This window comes from Chionomys nivalis, chromosome 15 (genome assembly GCF_950005125.1).
Source record: "Chionomys nivalis chromosome 15, mChiNiv1.1, whole genome shotgun sequence".
Lineage (NCBI taxonomy): Eukaryota > Metazoa > Chordata > Mammalia > Rodentia > Cricetidae > Chionomys > Chionomys nivalis.
In genome coordinates, this window is record NC_080100.1 from 34,052,771 (window position 1) to 34,072,722 (window position 19,952).

General features: G+C 37.0%; 1 protein-coding gene across 1 annotated transcript in view; it reads left to right on the forward strand.

Moving 5' to 3' along the window:
* The window catches only part of Ddx4 (DEAD-box helicase 4), a 50,904-nt gene that overhangs the window by 7,083 nt on the left and 23,869 nt on the right, over positions 1–19,952 (forward strand). Inside the window, exons 4-10 of the mRNA XM_057789735.1 lie at positions 2,589–2,660; positions 4,096–4,173; positions 8,103–8,153; positions 9,914–9,973; positions 15,633–15,734; positions 16,568–16,648; positions 17,134–17,175. Of these exons, the coding sequence (XP_057645718.1) occupies positions 2,589–2,660; positions 4,096–4,173; positions 8,103–8,153; positions 9,914–9,973; positions 15,633–15,734; positions 16,568–16,648; positions 17,134–17,175 (486 nt within the window). The remainder of the gene's footprint in view (positions 1–2,588; positions 2,661–4,095; positions 4,174–8,102; positions 8,154–9,913; positions 9,974–15,632; positions 15,735–16,567; positions 16,649–17,133; positions 17,176–19,952) is intronic.

A 19,952-nucleotide genomic window follows, 5' to 3' on the forward strand; every position in this document is an offset into this window, starting at 1 on the left:
ATCAAGAGCATGAGTTTCTTTGGCATCAGAAAAACTGCCGAAGTTCCCAAGAGAATGAGAGATAAGTTTCAAAAGGATTGAAACCTATTTTGTGACTCCTAACTCCTTTCTCTGTATGAATTTGTATTTGGACTGCCCACCTTCCCTGCATATGTACTACCATACGCTCTAGAATTAGTGTGTATGGTAACATGGTAGAAAGAGTATCATTTGGGTAAGAAATTAAATCATGGCTGTAGTCTTTTGCTTTATTGAAACAGGCTAAAATGTGACTGCTGATATACAGTGAAAGATTTTTTTATTATGGTAGCATGTACATAACAGTGACCATCTTCACCATTAATATTTTTATTATTGTGTGCATAATGTCTGTCTATGACGTGTGTGGAGACCAAAAGACAACTTTGTGGAGTTGATTATCCCTCCACTTTGAGGAGTTCAAACCTTGAGGGAATTGAACACAGATGATTAGGCCTGTACAGCAAGAACTTCCAATTGTTGAATCATCTTGCCAGCCCTAATATTTGCCATTAAAAAGATTTATTATGGCCGGGCAGTGGTGGCACACACCTTTAATCCCAGCACTCGGGAGGCAGAGGCAGGCGGATCTCTGGGAGTTTGAGTCTAGCCTGGTCTACAAGAGCTAGTTCTGGGACGGGCACCAAAGCTACAGAGAAACCCTGTCTCGAAAAACCAAAAAAAAAAAAAGATTTATTATTTATGTACATGGGTGTTTTGCCAGCATATATGTAAGCGCACCATGGACATACCTGGTGCCTGAAGAGGATAGAAGAAAGTGATAGATTCTCTGAACTGGAGTTAGAGATTGTTGCTAGCTATTTTGTGTGTGCCAGGAACCAAACATGGCTTCTCTGCAAAGAGCAGTAAATGCTCTTAACTGCTGAGCCATTGTGCCAGCCCCAAGACTCAGTGTTTTTTGTTTTGTCCTGACCAATTTTTTTTTTTTTTTTTTTTTTTTTGGTTTTTCGAGACAGGGTTTTTTTTTTTTTTTGGTTTTTCGAGACAGGGTTTCTCTGTGGTTTTGGAGCCTGTCCTGGAACTAGCTCTTGTAGACCAGGCTGGTCTCGAACTCACAGAGATCCGCCTGCCTCTGCCTCCCAAGTGCTGGGATTAAAGGCGTGCGCCACCACCGCCCGGCTTGTCCTGACCATTTTTAAGTGTACAGTAGACTGGCATTAAACACTTGTATTGCTACATCAACCATCTACCTTGATAAGTTTCATCTTTGCAAACTGAAATTCTGCTCCCATTAAAATAATAGCTCCTCACTCCTCCTGTTTCCAGCCCCTGGCAACCACACTACTGTACTTCCAGTGAGTCCAAGTCGTTGTCTATGCGTTTGAGTTACTGCTCATTTTAAGGCAGACAAATGCAAGGCCTAGGGGCGTATTCAGTTTATAATTTCTCCTGTTAAAAATTAGAGGATGAGGTCAAAGCATTTTATAGTCAAGGGAACTGTTTGCTCACTCAGGTTGTCTTCTGTAAGTACCTTTTTTGATTCATTGTGCTAGTCCTATTTTATGATTAAAAATAGAGCTTTTTGGACCTAGAAAGTTTATTTTCTTATTGCAGCATATTCTAGTCTAGTGAATGTAAACTAAACTGATACCTAAATAATTTTTGTCAAAAATTTAAATGGTTAGAAAGGAAGAAACTAAGTCAAAATATTAGCCCCAAATTTTGGCCTCCACTGATAGTGACTGTGATTCTTTTTAGATCTCTCTCTATATATTCTGACATAATTGTATCAAATTCTACTTTTATTTTATGGATGCATATTTATTACATTTTTATTTTTATTGAGACATAGACTTGCTTTTCTTTGCTTATCTGTCCTTGCTTTCTATACTTTATTTTCATTTTGTTATGATTCTACTTGATCTGGCACTTTTTCATTTTTTCAGAAATGGGATCATATTATATTCTCTCTTGCTTTTACTTAATATAGTGTCCTGGTTAGTTTTTATTGTTGACTTGACACAGCCTGGAGTTGCTTAGGAAGAGATCCTTAATTGAAGAGTTTCCTCGATCATATTGGCCTGCGGGCATGTCTGTGGGACATTTTCTTGACTGCTAATTAATATAGGAGGCCCCAGCTCACAGTGTCTGGTACTGTCTCTAGGTAGGTGAGTGGGCCTTTCGAGAAGCTAGTGGAGCATAGGGTACTCTTCTGAAGAGCTACTTAGACAACTCATTTTTCAGTTAGGCTCTTTGTTATTTTTCTTCTTTGACTAAGGCCTCATGCATCCTAAACAAGTATTCCACCATTGAATTGCATCCATAGTCCTATTTTAACTCTGTAATTTAATTTTGTTTTGAGAAAGTGTTTCATAAGTTCCTAGTACTGGCATAGAACTTATGTTGTAGTTAAGATTGCTGTGGATTTGTCCCCCTTCTGCCTTAGCCTGTCAGGTAGCTTGGCTCTTGTTTTGTTTTGTTTTGTTTTTGTTTTGTTTTGTTAATAGATAAAATCCCTCTGTTATATGTGGCACATTGAAAAGGCTTTAAATTTGTATATTTAGATATGTATTTTTATTTGATTTGCTTTGAAATGTTATTTGCTTTAGAAATGGAAGATGGACCTTCTGGAAGAGATCATTTCATGAGATTTCCCTCTGGAAGAAATTTGGGAAACAGAGGTAAGTATATATAGTCTTCCTATAATCTGAATTGTTGACTAAAGGCATAGGGACTTTGGCTGTTTAAAGAAAAATTAAGTCTGCTATAACTTAGCGGATGGTAGGTTTTGTTGATATAATGAGTTGATTTTATTTAATGTGAGTGGTATGTGGGGGTGGGAGAGGGGCAGAGAAACAAAGACAGGCATGCATGCCCAGCTGGCTTTAAACATTATATAATATAATCCATGCTGGTCCTAAACCCACACTGGCCCTAAGCTCTTCCTGTGTACTATGTTACAGACATATATTGAACTTGCGATCCTCCTTCCACAGCCTCCTAAGTACTAGTAGTAAATGTGTGTGCTACCACACCAGGTGATGCCCATGTACTTCAATGCTCTCTTAACTTCTTTGGCATGATGATAAGACAGTTAAATTGACTGCACAGACAGATTGTCCACAGTTGCTGCTTAATTTCAGATTTCTGTTTCTAGGAACTGATGTGAGAACATTGTTGTAAAACATTTGGAGGATAGAGTGAAAGAGCCCCCTTGAATATTAAGTTTTCTTAACAAAAACAATATGGGAGAGATATTTTAGTTAGCTTATCAGTGTTAAATTTAAGAAGTTATTTTTACAAAGGTTGAATTTATTTCCTTATTTTTGAGACAGGGTCTCTTATTATATTTTTGGTTGTGAGCCTAGCCTTTAATGGCTGAGCCATCCCTCCAGGCCTTGAGATAGGGTCTCTTGTAGCCCAAACTGGCCTTGAATTTGCTGTGTAGCTAAGACTGGCCTAGAACTCCTGTCTTCATCTCCCAAATGATGCAATTGAAGGCATGCGTCACTGTGCCTGATCAGGTTGGATTTTAAATTGTATGTTTAGAGCCATCAACACTTACCATGTGTGGTGGGTCCTGCAATTCCAATTGGATTTTGAGTTTAAGGCCACCCTGGACTGCACTTAAAATCCTGTCTCAAAACAAACAAAAAGATAGAAACACTTGGGTTTGTAGATAGTAGTAGAGCAAAATACTTTCATTTTTTTATGACTAAATTGATAGTAAGGTGCTGAAAACATTTTGAACTATATTTTATTATTTTCAATGGTGAAGATTATCATGTGGGCTGAATATAATGCCCAGTCTATTGAAGTGAGGATTCAGAATGTAGAAAATCATGACATGAATTACTGATTAAAGGTAAAAGAATGAATAAACCTTACATGTTTACCACTAGTGGATTTACTTATTTATTATTTTATTTATTTATTTACATTTTGGAAATATAACTTGAGAATTAAATATACTTGCAAATATATTACTTTAAAGTCCCTTTTCTATTTTCCTACTATCTGTAAAAGTCATCTAATCCTAAAGACTCATTTCATCCCTATCTTTTAATGACACAATTTTGCATGTTAAGAAGTTTAACTTTCTATAAAAATTTTCAGATATTGGCGAGTCTAGTAAAAGAGAGAACACACCTACTGCTGGAGGATATGGGAGAGGAAAGGGTTTTGGAAACAGAGGTAATTACTTGTAATACTTTACAACCACAATTGTAGTTGGCTCCAAGGTTTCCAGGTTTATTTTTTAGGAAAAAACCCCAGAAAGTATGTGCCATGCTAGAAATTATGAGCCCCTCAAGAAAGTATTTTCATCTAGGGAAAGTATAAAAGCAACAGTTGATGCTGCTTTGTGTATATACAGTGTTCTGTCTTTTAAAGAACATTTATTTTATTATTATTATTTGTATGTGTATGTATGGCTGCACATGTACCATGTATATGTATGGAGGACAAAGAACAACTTCCAGGCATTGTTTCTCTCCATCCACCATGTGGACTCCAGGGATTGAACTCAGACCAGCAGGCTTTACAGCAAGCACTCTTATCCCTGTTGCACCATATTTTTGGTACTCCATTTTGCCTTTTCCTCTTGCTTTAATATCATTGATTCACTCTATATATGAGCCCCGATTCTTCCCTTCTTTATTAATCAGGGATCTAAGTTTCCTGTGGAGACTTGTTTATACCTCAGTAGGGGAACACGTGTGCTCGTCTGTAGCTGAGCACAGGAAGACCAATAATGTTTAGGTGGGAGAGCGTCCCAGTTTTTTCAGAAACTCAACATTGATTCTTCCCTGGGACAGGAATGACAGGAGCAAGCAGCAGCTGAGGGAGGTAGAATACAGTCAATTTCTTTGACTATATTATTTGAATATAGCAACTTTGAAGATTACAAATATTTATGTGACATTGATAATTTAAAGCTTAGTTTTTTTGTAGAAATAATAATTTTTAAGAATTACATTTACATTTTGAAAGGAAATACCTGCTGAAGAATTTTTGGTCAATCATAAAGTGAAGCTGTTGGATATTTGCTTTTATAGGAGAATTACATATTAAATTTCCATGGCATTTTATTGCTGGAAGAGCCCTTAAATTTGGTTAAATCTGAGGATGTTAAGTGATTTGAGATAACACATATCATGTGTATAAATTGAACAACTATCCAAATAATTGCTTATTTCTTACGTTAAAGAAGCCTAATTATAACTGAGTACTTTATAATGTAGTTAAGACAATGACTGATAGGTATCCATATTGACATTTAATTTTAAGATATGTATCCCCAAGTATCTTTTCTGTGTGTGAGACAGAGAGTGGCGAACAGGCTGGGGTGTCTCACTATGCTGTCCAGTTAGGTATCTAACTCATAAACTCCAGTGATACTCTATAATCAGCTTCTAAGTAGCTAGGGCTACAGGCATGCACCACCATCCCTAACTCCTTGAGTATTTTTACACTAAAGACCATTTTATTAAGTAAGAGTCAACAATTTTTTTTTATTATTATTATTTTCGAGATAGGGTTTCTCCGTAGCTTTTTGGTTTCTGTCCTGGAACTAGCTCTTCTAGACCAGGCTGGCCTCGAACTCACAGAGATCCGCCGCCCTCTGCCTCCCGAGTGCTGGGATTAAAGGCGTGCGCCACCACCGCCTGGCCGAGTCAACAATTTTTTAAGAGACAGATCTCTCACTGAACCTAGAGCTCACTGATTTGGCTAGGACTGCCTGGCCAACAAACCCCGGGGATCCTGAGTTCTTGCTTCCTCGGGACAAGAAAAACCATGTGGTTTTACACTTTCTTTTCATTTTCAATTTATGTGCTAGCCACCTTGAAATTGTTCTGAGCAGTTTGTAGTCCAAAGTCAATCTTTAGATGGTATTTTTCAGCTTAGTGGTGTTATCATAATGCTGGAGGAATCATCATTACAGGGCCCCATCCTCTTGTGGAAACTTCAAAGGTCATGGTTCACTGCAGAAAACTGATATTCAAACCCGAAATCATGTACAAGAAGATAAATGAAACCTTTTTCTAGAATTAGTTAATACTCTCTATGTCCATTAATATCATGACAAAAACTATATATATTATATATATAGTTTTTGTCATGATAATATATAATATAAATTATATATAATTTATACCTTAGTTAAGGATTCAATTTAAAACCAAAGGATTGTGAGATTAGTGGCAATAATAGTCCTTAAATTTTTGTTTTTCTTCTGTCCCATATTAGGTGGCTCTTCTTACATGAAACAGAGATTTTAGATTTCACTTTTAATACATATGCTTGCATTTAGAGAAAGAGCCACATTCCAACTCCAAAGCCAGCTTTGATTTTTTAATTAGACTGGAACTACAAAAAGACTATTTGTATTATATGTCTTTAGAGAACAGCAGAAACATTTGGGAAGATAAATAAAATTTTATCCTGTTGGAAATGTGATATACCAATAGGCCAATTTACTCTTTTTCTTGAGACATTTTTTTTTTTTCCTAGATGATTTGTCCTTTCTTCTCAGATGTCTCATTTGTCAGTGGTCTTCAGATTCCTTAGCTGGATACCTTTATTCTCTTGAAAAGATAGAACCAAAACCCTTCCCCAACCCTAATTTAGGGGAGATTCTCCTTTGGCTGGTTATATCTGATCAAATGGAAAGCATTTGTTAGTTTTATAGGTTAGTTTAAACAGCTATGCTCTTTGATGAACTGTCATCTCTTCTAATTAAGATGTGTATTGTTCAAATCAAATCTTTTATCAATTTTGGTGGTATCCATAGCTTTTCTTCTGTGTAAACAAAAGCAAAACCCCATATTTTTAATGTGGGGAAAGACTCTCTTTTAACTAATTTCTCCCTTTAAGAATTCCCAATTTTCTTAAGAAATCTACTGATGTTGATGAAGATGTGAGGCTGATTGCTGCTGCATAAAACAGTAAAGACCTGAGTGGATTTCAAGGCAGCTGTCTACTTTGGCAGCAGTCTGAAGAGGGGGTTCAGGGAGAGAGAGCCTGCAACCCGTAGTGGAGGGAGAGAGAGTGAGAGGGGAGAGAGGGGAAAGAGAGAGATGGGAGAGAGTGGGGGGGGGGGTGGATGGATGGACTGATGGAAGGAGGGAGGAGCTCAGGCTCTCTGAAAAAAAACCACACCAGGGTATTATTGTTGGGAAAAAGCATGTGTGAAGGTTGCTGCCTGAAGGCAGAACCAGCCAGTCTAGAGTGGGTGAGTCCTGTGGCATTTGGAGCCTAGGTGCTTCTGGAGTTTGGCTGGCAGCTGGGGACTGTTTCAGAGAGGTTAAACAGGAAAAATCCCAAATTCACTCAAAGGTTTGAGGGGAAAAAAGCCTAGCCCAGTGGGACTCGAACCCTATGTGCAGCTCCAGCCTGTGCCAGTGGCTAACGAGCCACAAATGGCTTTTTTTGTGAATCCGTACCTTGAACATTGGGTGCCAATTGTAGCATGAATAATAAAATCCCAGTGACAGATATTGGGGTTCAATCTAAAGATCAGAAAAGCAAAGCAACAAAGCTACTAGAGAGCTCTTACCACTGTGAAGTCTTCGGCTGAAAGAGAGTGAGTTCCAGTGTCATCCTGCCTTATATTCCTCTCTAGTGCTGGGATTGCAGGCATGCACCACCACCACCTAACCACTATGGCTATCTAGTGTGGCTGCTGGGAGTAACGGTGTATGCCACCACTGCAGGGCCTGTATGGCTGACTAGTGTGACTGTTTTGTGTTCTGATCTTCAGACAAGCTTTATTAAAATACAAATGAAATTTCGCTACACTGCAGCTATATATGTAGCTGTATATAGTTTATCTCATTTGGAGGGGTTATCATAATTACTTGTCCCTGAAAGATTTTTAAAACAGATTTTATGTGTTTCTGTACACATGCCATGGAGTGGATGTTAGATCTCTTGGAGCTGAAATTATAGGCATCTGTGAGTCACCTGATGTGAGTGCTTGGTCTGAATCCCTGCCCTTACAATACAACTGTAGGCACTCTTAGCTGCTGAGCCATCTCTCCAGTCCTAAAAAACATTTTTAAGCTGTAAAGGTAAAAGAAATTCTTTCAGAAATTTGAAGTTTCCTTTTATATAATTTATAGGTTTTTTAAATAACAAGTTTGAAGAAGGCGATAGCTCTGGTTTCTGGAAAGGTAAGTTGTGTTTTTCTGGCAACTTTAAAAACTATAATGTCAGAAACAGGCTAGAGCGATTCAGTGCCAGTGCCAGGTGCATAAGTTGTTTATGACATCATTTTTATACCATGAAATTATTAGGTTGTAACTGTTTAATTTTATTCAATTTTCATTTGTGCTTTGCTTATCTCCTATATCTACAAAGATCACTTCTTATTTTAAACTTATTTCTAAATAGCTAGATTTACAAGAAATTAGAAAAATAGTATAGAATTCACTTTTATCCAAGTTCTTCTAATGCCATTATTTTAATTTACTTTTTTCCCCTGAGACAGGGTTTTTCTATGTAACTTAGGAACCTGTCCTGGAAGTAGCTCTTGTAGACCAAGCTGGCCCTCGAGCTAATAGAGATCTGTCTGCCTCTGCCTCCTGAGTCCTAGGCATGCACCACCACCTAGCTTCTATTTTACTTCTAAAAATGATCAAAGTAAATACAGGTTGATTTTAGGGGAATAATTGATGAAAGATAATGTAAGACCCCGTTCTCTTTGCCAGGTCCTAAAGTGATCTATAGGATTATTTTTGTCAAAGGCAGATATGTTAGCTCTCACCTTATCATCTCAGTCAGTTTTCATTCTTCAAAGCCCTTTCTTTTCCACTTATTTTTCTTAAATCATCTTTTCAAGAAAGTTGTCTCAGGTGACTCTTTAAAAGAATATAAGCTTGCTGGGTGTAGTGGTGCCTGCCTTTAATCCTAGCATTTGGGAGGCAGAGGCAGGTGGATCTCAGTGAGTTCAAGGCCAACCTGGTCTAAAAATTGAGTCCCAGGACAGCCAGGGTTGTAATACGGAAAAATCTCGTCTTGAAACACATACATATGCGCCAAATAGTCAAGGAAAGGTCTTCAGCTAGGTGTCAGGATCATGTTTAAAAAGTATAAAACAAAACAGTAACTAGACGAGTAATTCTGTGCATGAGTTTAGATGATAGCTTGTAAACTGTTTGGTTGCTTGACATCCTTGCCATTTGTTTAAAGTTCTTGAATACTGGGAGTCAATGACATGGGAAAAATACCTTGAAATTCTCTGTGTATTTACAAATATGCTTTTGCTAGAATTTGAAGATCTTAGAGTTATATTAATAAACATAAAACTTTTAAAATTTGAAAAATTGTTCATTCCTTATCACTCTGCACTTGGAGAATAAACTGAGAGTGGAGCTTAAGCATCTGTTTTCACCTTGTTCACTTGGGTGTTCTTCAGTGTTGATTGATTCTTACATACCACTGTCCAGAAAAACTCTGGAAGTGTACTTGTACTGTCACTAAAACAAAATCCATTGAGTAATTGAGTACTTAATTAGGAAAAATGAGGAAACTTTTGCATGGATTTAAGAAAGCACCACTATCTAGCATTGTTAAGAATGATAATTACAGAGAAAGAAATGATAATATTTTAAATGGAATAGTCATATGTCTCTATAGCCTATGAATTGCTTTTCAGAACCATTTGATTACTTGTGTAAGTTTTTCTTTTTGTCTAGCATAACAGGGACCAAATAGTTGGTGCTCAATCGTAGACTTAACATTAAATACTGGCATACATAGATGTTCTGTATAGGGAATTTAAGCAATGTCTTTGTTTCTAGTGAAATATTTTAAGTATCACAATGTTCAATTTCAACTTGAAAAATATTCCTATTAAATTCTATTCTGTTCTTTAGCAGTTATGCCTTTAAAGTTATCTAGATGCTATTCACATGTTGTATTTCTATTCAAGAGTCCAGTAATGAATGTGAAGACAATCAAACTCGGAACAGGGGGTTTTCCAAGAGAGGTGGTAAGGACAATGCTTTGAACAATTTGTCTGTAAGACAAAACAAAACTGACAAAACTAACTTTAGAAAGTCTGAAAGAAATGAAAGCCTTTAAGAAAAATACACTGGTGTATGCTCCCTGCCCCTAGTATTTGAGCAGTTCTTTGTAAGTCCACCTCTTCTTCTCTGCCATTTCATACTTGTTTTTTTCCTTAGGCCCTCAAGAGTATGCTATAATTTACAAAAGAGGAATTTTTAGTGTCTTGATCAATCACAGTTTAGATGAACCAAGAATGTATTTGTTTCTGAAAAATGTCATTAGAAATTTGGGAGAGGGAAGAGATTGCAGATTAATTTTTGTTCAAATCTCAAGATAGTCCATCATTCTTTGTTAATTCTGCCTCTAATGAATTGGAGGGGAGATGGTGTAACAGTTATCTTTTATATGTTTTGAATATATGGGAGACATGTTAAAACAGCAGCAGCAGTACCTTCAGAAAACTGGAGTGAGCTTCTAATAGAGTACTCATTCAAGTACTCACCTATGCATGTCTGTGATAATACAGAATTCCATGATGTTATAACTTGGGAGCATCTTTCATTTTACCTTAAGATAGTTAGTGAACTGAGCAGCAGGCGCTCTCCCCCTTGCCAGAGAAGCTATCAGTAAGTTTCAGATTGAAAAAAGGCTATCTCCTAAATTAAGCCTTATGATAATTTTTCAAAGATGTGATAGTGAAGGAAAAAGCAAAATTTAGTATGTCTTTTAGCAGTTCTCATTGAAAAAGCAAAACAAAAAACAGCAGTGCTAGTCATCAAACCCAGGGCGCCTTGTGCTCCCTAAGTTTTCCACCACTGAGCTGCATCCTCAGCCCTTCTTCTCTTTCCCATTTGTTTTCTGGAGAATGATGATGTCTGTTACCTTTAAGTCAGATTAATTCATGTTTAAATGAAGAAACTAGAAGTCATTTGGAGCAGATTGTCCTTATTTCTGACGTAAAGCAGCAGTAGGGTGATTAGCTGGGACATAGCCATTTTCTAGAGCAGTCTTGATTCCTGTTTCTTGTAGACATTCACATTTTAGACTAGAAAGCTAGCACTTAGCCATTCAGTGAGTGAGTGAGTGTTTTTGCGTGCGTGTGTGTATGTGTGTGCTTATTTTGTAATATGATCTAATACACCATTGTTAGGGAACTTCAATACTTAAAAAAACCTGAACACCTCAGTTTATTCGCCACATCTAGGTCAAGAAATAGAAATCACTAGCACCTCAGAAAAGCCCTCTTTTCATAACATGTTCAGTCATAAACAATGGCATCCTGAAGATTTTTATTCTGACTTCTAAATGTACAATTTTGTCTGTTTTTCTGCTTGATATAAAGGAACTAATACAGCAGGTGCTGTTTTTTGGCTTCTGTTTAATGTACTCGGAGAGCCATTTGTGATATTACTCCTACAGATCATTAACCCAGCTAATAGTTTTCTTTTTTCCCTGTTAATGCAGGTATTGGGACTGCTTTCAGCTGGGACAACTATGAAAGTGGTGTTGTGAATGGTGTAGTATTTTTGAGCATTGGCATGTTCAGGTGTAGAATTGCTAGTTATTGGGCTATAGTTTTAGCTTTAAGAGATAGGAAACATCTCAGAGAGTTTACAGTACTAAGATATCCCTCCCATCTGTGTGCTTTGCACTTTCCTTTTTCATCTGAACAGTTCACTGAATTTTTGTTATTGAACCTCGTTATACTTTTAGCTTGCATTTACTTTTGTGTATAAAGTAGGAGTCAGAGGCAGACAAGAGAGCTCAGTAGATAACAGCATTTGCTGCACAAGCTTCTAGGTTTTTCTAGTCACATTTTCTCATTTCATTATGGATTTCTTAACATTTTCTACATTGAGTTCTTGGTATTTGGTGATGCATATCACTTTCCATTGCATTAACACTTCATATATTATAAAATTAACCAGTTGCTTTCAGTATATTCACTCGTGGACAACTTTGGCTAGTTATAGAACATGGAACATGTTAATATGACTGCAGGATTTCTTTCGGAGGAGAGATTTTTTAAATACTCCTTTGAATAGGAGGGCTATTTTCTTTTTGCTTTCTTTCTTTTTTCTTTTTTTTGATTTTCAAGACAGGGTTTCTCTGTAGCTTTTGGGTCCTGTCCTGGAACTAGCTCTTGTAGACCAGGCTGGCCTCGAACTCACAGAGATCCTCCTGCCTTTGCCTTCCGAGTGCCGGGATCAAAGGTGTGCGCCACCACTGCCCGGCTAGGAGGGCTATTTTCAAGTAGTCCTTTCTGAAGATTATTACCAGACATTATCAGAAATTGCTGCTTATGAAATACAGTCCATATCTCTTCCTACCTTTGATTTCAGAACTCATTATATCTAGAATGTGACTGTCAGGGATGAGTGTCTAGCACAGTGGTAGAGCACACCCACAGCTCTGGCCTGTGTAAGGGGAGGGCCACTTGTTCTTCCCGGTCACCTGGCTAGCTTAGTCCTGAAATAACCACACAGAAACTATATTAATTAAATCACTGCTTGGCCCATTAGCTCTAGTTTCTTACTGACTAACTCTTACATCTTAATTTGACCCATTTTTATTAATCTGTGTATCACCATGTGGCAGTGGCTTGGCTTACCGGGTAAAATTCCCAGCATTTGTCTCCAGCGGATCCATGGCGTCTCTTCTCCCCTTCCCCCTTTCTTTCTCCCACTATTCAGTTCTGTCTTCCCCGCCTACTTAAGTTCTGCCCTATCAACTAGGCCAAGGCAGTTTATTTATTAACCAATAAAAGCAACACATGGACAGAAGGACCTCCTACACCAGGTCTGAGCAGTGGTAGAGCTTGCCTCAGCCCTGACTTGAGCATGTAGCATAACAGATAAGTTCAGCAAAAATGAATCAAAAACAGATCTGAGAAATTATAATGGAAATGGAAAACAAAATGCAGCTAACTGATTGGAAACAGTAGAATATCTACTTGTCCACCACATTCCTAAAAACATTCCTAAATATCTTGTAAGAGAAAACAAGAGAAAGACACACAAGAAAGAAGAGAATAGATAAGGCTTGCAGTTAGTCACGGAGTTCTGAGCAAATTAAATAAAAAATTCATACCGTCATATATATATTGAAATTAAAGTGTTTCAAAGGTTGAAATCACTAGAAGGGGTAGGGATGAGATTCATTTGTAAAAGAGCAATATCTTGACAACAGAATTTTCTTACATAAAAGTAGCTAGGCTACAGTATAGAATACTGTATTCAAGAATGTTGAGGAGGGATAGTTTGGAGTCCAAATCGCTGTATTCGGGTATTTAGATGCCAGTGAGAAATTACACCATTCAAGTAAAAACAGTATTTAAAACTTCCAAGGTATTATAGATAATACTACAAAAATAACTACAAAATCAAAAACAGAAGCAAGAAGACAGTTAAACACAAGGAGGAGGAAGAGATAGACATTGACGATGAGTGCTAGTGATGAGTGCTTGTGTAAAGGCAGGTGGCTGCCAAAGCTGGGGACCCGAGCAATCCCTGGGACCCACTGTGGAGAAGGAGAGTATCAACTGAAAAGTTGTTCTCAGGCCTGCACATGTGCTGTGATGTACATGTACGTGTGACATACATACACACAACATAAAGCATAATAAGAAAGCAGTGATGAGTCACAAGTATGAAACTGGTGAATAAATTGGTGAACTTAAGTAATTACTGTGTATCAATAATGATTAGGGCTGTTATAAACACTAAAGAACTGAAATACTAGCAAGGGAAAAATTGAAAATTGTTGCCAGCTTGAAAGGAAATGAAAAGTTGCTTTTAAGTAAAAGTGAAGGATGATCAGAGAAAGGACAAAATAAAGTGTCTGCTTTAGTAATAGAGAAAATCAGTAGGAGGGCAGAAGTCAGTAGAGATAAGGCTGTGTTAAAAATAGTTTAAATATTCCTGAGCTAATACAGAGAGAGGGAGAAATAGTTTTCTCCAAGGATGATGCCCCAGTTGGTAATCCAGTACTAACTGGATTTCATATACATAAAAGTAAAATAAGCAGACTCTGCAAGTTGTATTTATATATTTAGACACTGGTATATATTATAATTAAGAAGAGACCATGATTTTGTTTTATTTTTTGAGACAGTGCTTCTCTGTGTCTTTGGAGCCTGTCCTGGAACTAGCTCTTGTAGACCAGGCTGGCCTTAAACTCACAGAGATCCATCTACCTCTGCCTCCCTAGTGCTGCGATTAAAGGCATGTGCCACCACGACCCAGCTGCAAAAACAGAAATTAGCACTGGATGTCTAACCTTTATGGTTTGAAAACTGATTTTCTCAGTTTATGGATAGTCTAAATGGAAATGTGAAGTATTTATTGCCTAATAACAATATAAAATAGAGCATAATGTGTGTGATATGGCTAGTTTATTTTGTGGGAAACTAGTAAGCTGAGTTCCTTAAGGAAGACAATTCAGTGGAAAGAAGATAATAGAGATACAGTAAAGCATGTATGATAGAGTGCTGTTTCTCAGTAGACAGGAAGAGAGCTGGATAAAAGATGTAGAGCAAAGTTAAGCATGCTGCTTAGCTGTATGTTCATAGGTGATAATACAAGTGCTGGGAGATGTGTAACAATACAAGATGTTGGTTGGGTCAGTGAGGGAGAGACAAGACAGAAGACACCCATGGCTGCAGCTGTATTAGCATTTTAGTCTTAAGATAGATGGCAAATCCTTAGTCTTAAATTAGGTTTTAAGTCTAGATACATGTTTTATGTCTTATTTGATGACCTTTATGAAAAGAATTTCTACTTAGAAAAAGAGAAGTCCAGAGGACTTTTTAAATGGAAAGTAAGAAAATTGATAGGCTTTTTAAAACATAAAGAGGCACAAGTAATTTAGAAGTATTAAGTGGACCTAACTAGTAACGTGAAGATTATTGATAGATTGAGGAATGTGTTGACTGGTGTATAAATTTGAATTTTCTTAGATTTTTTTAAAATTTCTGGTTTTGGTGGTGCTGAGGATAAAACACAGCTTCTGTCGCGTGCTGGGCAAGTGTTCTACCACTGAGCCACATCTCCGGCCCATGAATGTGCTTTGAATTAGTTCTCTTATAAGCAGGATTTTAAAAATATACATGATCTACCATCAATAATCAAATATATAGGACTTTGGATTTTAGCAATAATTATGTTATTAAGTAGTTATAAATACATAAACTAAATATTAGTTTATTTTCTGTGTAGTTGACCTTTGGGTTGGAAGTGATGTGCTTTTGCATTAGGTGGAGTCACAGTTCAGTTGTAATTTGTAACAGGAAATGAGACTACGTGCACCTAGTTCATTATTATTCTATAGGGGACAAATACAAACTTGGATTTATTTAGTCCTGTAATAAGATTGTAAAATTCCAGCTAATGGTGCAGTTGTTGCCACTTGGCGCTCTATTCAAGCAGCATGCTTCTTTAGCTCATTTTTGATTCTTCAGACAATGCTCTTTTTTTTCTGGTTGTAGAAATATCTATGTTCGTAAAGCAGTCAACTGTGACTTTTGAAAAGTTAATTCTTGTGTTCACTAAAGCCATTTAAATTATACAAAGGTTAAATTCAGTTGCTGTGTCTCCAAGACTTCTTTGTTATTTTGTGCTGTTCTTGTGTGTGTTTTAATATAGGCTATCAAGATGGAAATGATTCAGAAGCTTCAGGACCCTTCAGAAGAGGTGGAAGAGGTAGTTTCCGAGGTTGCCGAGGAGGATTTGGTCTAGGAAGACCAAGTTAGTAGTGGATTGATTGTATAAAATGTGTTTCATTTGTAAAGAAGGAAATTATTTTTAAAAAACCCTATTGCACAAAGTTGCCACAGGATTATATGAATATTTTCACAGAATGACTGTCACAAATTAATTACTCATATCATGGATCATTTTTAGAAACCTGGGTAACTAAATAGTAAGTTGGAACACACGTTTCAGAAGTTTGTGCTACCAAGTCTTGATAAAGCCTGGAAACTATGGCTGACTTTTTAAATAAGTGGTCTTCTATATGTCTCACTCCTTCATACATTCTTTCCCCAATCTGGCTTTCTACTTTAAATTCTTTTAGACATCATTTCTAAGATACTGTTTTCAGAAGTCACTGTTGACATGCATGTGTCTCTTAACAGGAAAGTAAAGGCCTCTGAAGGGTCTGTACAGGTCAGGGCTGATATTAGATTTGGCAGTGGTGGGAGCAGGGATGGTATTTTGGTGAACAAGTAGTAAAATGGTGCAGTATGGTTTCTAGGCACAATTAAATTGCTATTTTTTGGAGGTAGGCTTTTTTGGGTATAACATTGACACTAACTTATTTATAAATAGCGTTAATTTTTGAGGAAGTTATTTGTAATTGAAGTATATAATTTGTAAAGAAATCCTTTCTGTGACATTTAGAAAAAAATATACAATTTAATTCTTTTTTTTTGCCTGGCCTCTATGGATATACATTATGATTCTTGCTATACTATTTTACACATGCTTTAGCCAACAATACCATGACTTGGGTTCATTTGCTAAATGATTGTAAAACTTTATTAAAAGTAACAATAAAATTCTGTTTCTTTCAAATAAAGATAGTGAATATGACCAAGATCAGGGGACACAGCGTGGTGGTGGCCTTTTTAGTTCTAGAAAACCAGCAGCAAGTGATTCAGGTGAGAAATAAAATTGTTACTGAGGACTAATATTCATCTATGCTTTGAGCAAGAAGGCATGTATACTAAGGCATACTGACCATTCCCCCAAATCTTAGTTATGAAGGCAAAAAACATGGGAAGTTTTTGTCTCCCTTAGGAAATTGGTACACTGTTGCTGACTGACAGCATGAGATGTGAGTAATCGTTTGTAATTTGAAGAAGGAAAATAAGGCTTGCATTGGTTTCAAAGATAAGTTTCTGAGGTGTAGGAAAAAATGATGTGTATGTTTTGAGATCAAATAGGGAAAACACACAACACATACACAACACAAAATGCCTGGAAAAGGGTAAAGCTTAAATGAATTCTATGAAATTAAAAAATTGACAGGTTTAGGAATTAGGTAATGTCTCTATACTGAATAAATTATCTGCTTGTGTATCTGAGGGGAAGGGAAGTAGGGAAGGCATGTTCTCTAAAGGTATTGCAATGTAATGTCTTACAGGTAATGGTGACACTTATCAAAGTAGAAGTGGAAGTGGACGAGGTATGTTCTTAATTGACTGACTTCCATCAGCTTAAATTTATTGTAATCTAAGTTTATTTTCTTTAAGATGAAGGTAATTGTCATTATTTCTGTACACCAGATAATTATGAATTTTTAATGGCCTATTGGAGTGACTTAATTTTTTAGGCTATTTCTTTCTGAGCTAGCAGTTTCATTGTAAGATTTTTTTTTAATTTTTTTTAAAAATATTTATTTTCTATGTATACAGAGCATTCCTTCCATGTATGCCTGCAGGCCAGAAGAGGGCACCAGACCCCATTACAGATGGTTGTGAGCCACCATATGGTTGCTGGGAATTGAACTCAGGACCTTTGGAAGAGCAGGCAATCCTCTTAACCTCTGAGCCATCTCTCTAGCCCCTTATTGTAAGATTTTTATATAAGAGTATTTGTAAACACATGCATAAGAATACCAAGTTTTCTTTATATTAATTAAAACCTGAAAGCCACCTAAAATTCATCAGTATTTAACCATAAAATGGGATATCATGCAGATACTAAATAATGAGATAGATATTTGTAAAAATTACTAAAATACACTCTTCCTCTCATGATCTAAGAATAAAGGAAAGTAACAGTAGTTCAGTTAATGTGACTTTTTTGCTCTCAAAAGTTTTATCCTTAGTGCATAAATATGAAAGTATTGTATGAAACTTAAAATACTTTGCAGATCAGTTGATCAATTGTTTATTTGATTTTTTGTAATCATTAGTCTTGTTGTAGCCACACATTGGGGTGACATCTGGCGGGTTCCAGCCTCTATGTGGTTTGCACATTCAAGGATAGGGGCATGTGGATTAGAAAAATTAGGTAGGAGGAACAGAGATATGAAAGAAACACAGGAACGTAGGATAGAGCTAGGAGGGCTGTCTAGTGAATACTGAATATGCCTGTGTTTATTTTCCATAAGCTTATATACCCCAATCGGGGAAAGAAGGCAAAAGACTGCTTTAACATGACACAAAGGACAAGCAGAACAATTACTTGCTTCAGTACTTGAGACATCAGGCTACTATTTCCTGAGTTAAGAAGTCTGATGTTTTAGGCAGGAGATGCAGTAACTACACCTCAGACCAAGTATCCTATAGGCAGCCACTCCCTGGGTCAAACCTCCTGTCTTGTCCTTAAAGGAGCAGGAATAGGCTTGAATTCACTGATCTCTGGCCAAGGTGGAGTGTACTCACCTCTGTGGGCCATCTTAATATCCAGAACACCAGGTAACCATACCCTCGGTAAAGATACCTTGTTTGTAGCCACTTCTTAAGTCAAACTTCTTGTCAATAACTTTGAAAGAGCAAGAGTAGGCTTAAGGTCTCTGACCTTCAGTCAAGGTGGAGTGGACCCCCACATACTCTGAAAGCATTCAAAGTAGCAATCTACCCCTGGCTTTTTACGTTCTCCAATATAGAAAAAAGTTTACTTAAATCCAGTTTAGTCAGATTGCCCATAGATATTTGTTTATAACTTGTCTAAAGGGGCTTCAGGAATATTTAGGAGTTGGTGGAAGCCTATGAGGACTTTTGAAGTAGAACTAAAAGGATTTTGCAATATGTGTTGGCCATGACTCTATGGGGGACATAGGATAAAAGGTAGCGGTTCAAAGGTGATACATTTAAATGTTAAGTTGACAAGGGATGAACTTACTATTGTTAATATTAATTGTCATCTCGACAAGATCTATAATTACCTGGAGTCACACACATAGTATGTCTGTGAGGATTTTCTAGACTGGGTTAACTGAAGTATCAAGACTCAGGGTGAATGTGTCAGGACTGTTCGATAGACTGGGATCCTAGACCAATAAAACAGTACTAGGGTTCATTGTTCTCTACCTCTTTATTGCTGACGCAGGGTGAACATCTTCCTCGAGGTCCCACTGCCTTAGCTTCTTTCCATGATTGATGGTACTTAGGAATTCTGAGCCAAAGTAAATCCTCTCTGCCTTCAGTTGTCTTTGTCACATAAATACAGAAGGAACCAAGATACTGCATCCCTCAGTCTGGACAGGCTGATTGCTAAGCTAGTGTAGCTAACTTCCGACAACTTGGAATTGGGAAAGATATCTTCTCTTATTGTTGATAAGAATAATTCATTGTAGGAGAAAGACACCAGAACGTTACTGGTAGGCCGTAGCCTGGTGGTGATACATAGATTAATAGAAATGGGTTAATTTAAGATGTAAGAGCTAGGTAGAAATATGCCTGAACCATCAGCCAAACAGTGTTTTAATTAAAAAAAAAGGTAATTCATTTTGTCTGAATTGTTTGTATAATATATACAAACGTGGTTTATACTGAGCACGTGCTTTTTTATGTAAGGCTCTTGGATTTTGTTATGGTATTTACTATGTAGAAGGTGCATAAGTTACCAGCCCCCTAGTGAAAATTCTGAAATAAGTCTCGGAACAACTCTGGTAAATACTTGTGCTGTCAGAACCCTAACACCAGTAGGGGAAAACTCTGGAAAACTTGACCCATGTTCCTTTTTTCTTGGTTGAATTCGTTCCTTATGTCAGTGTATCATATCCATGAATATGGCTAGAATCTTAGTCCTCTTAGCAAACTATCCGTTTTAGTTCCTTTTAGAAAATTATTCCCTTGCTGACCAGGGAAAAGATCTCATGGTTTATGGAAAAACAGTGGTGCAGTCTATAATCTACATAAAACCATCATGTTGAATACCAGACAACCTTAAAATGTGTTAGATTCTTTCTTGCTACCTCCCTCCCCATTTCTTTCCTCTTCTTCCTCCTTTCTT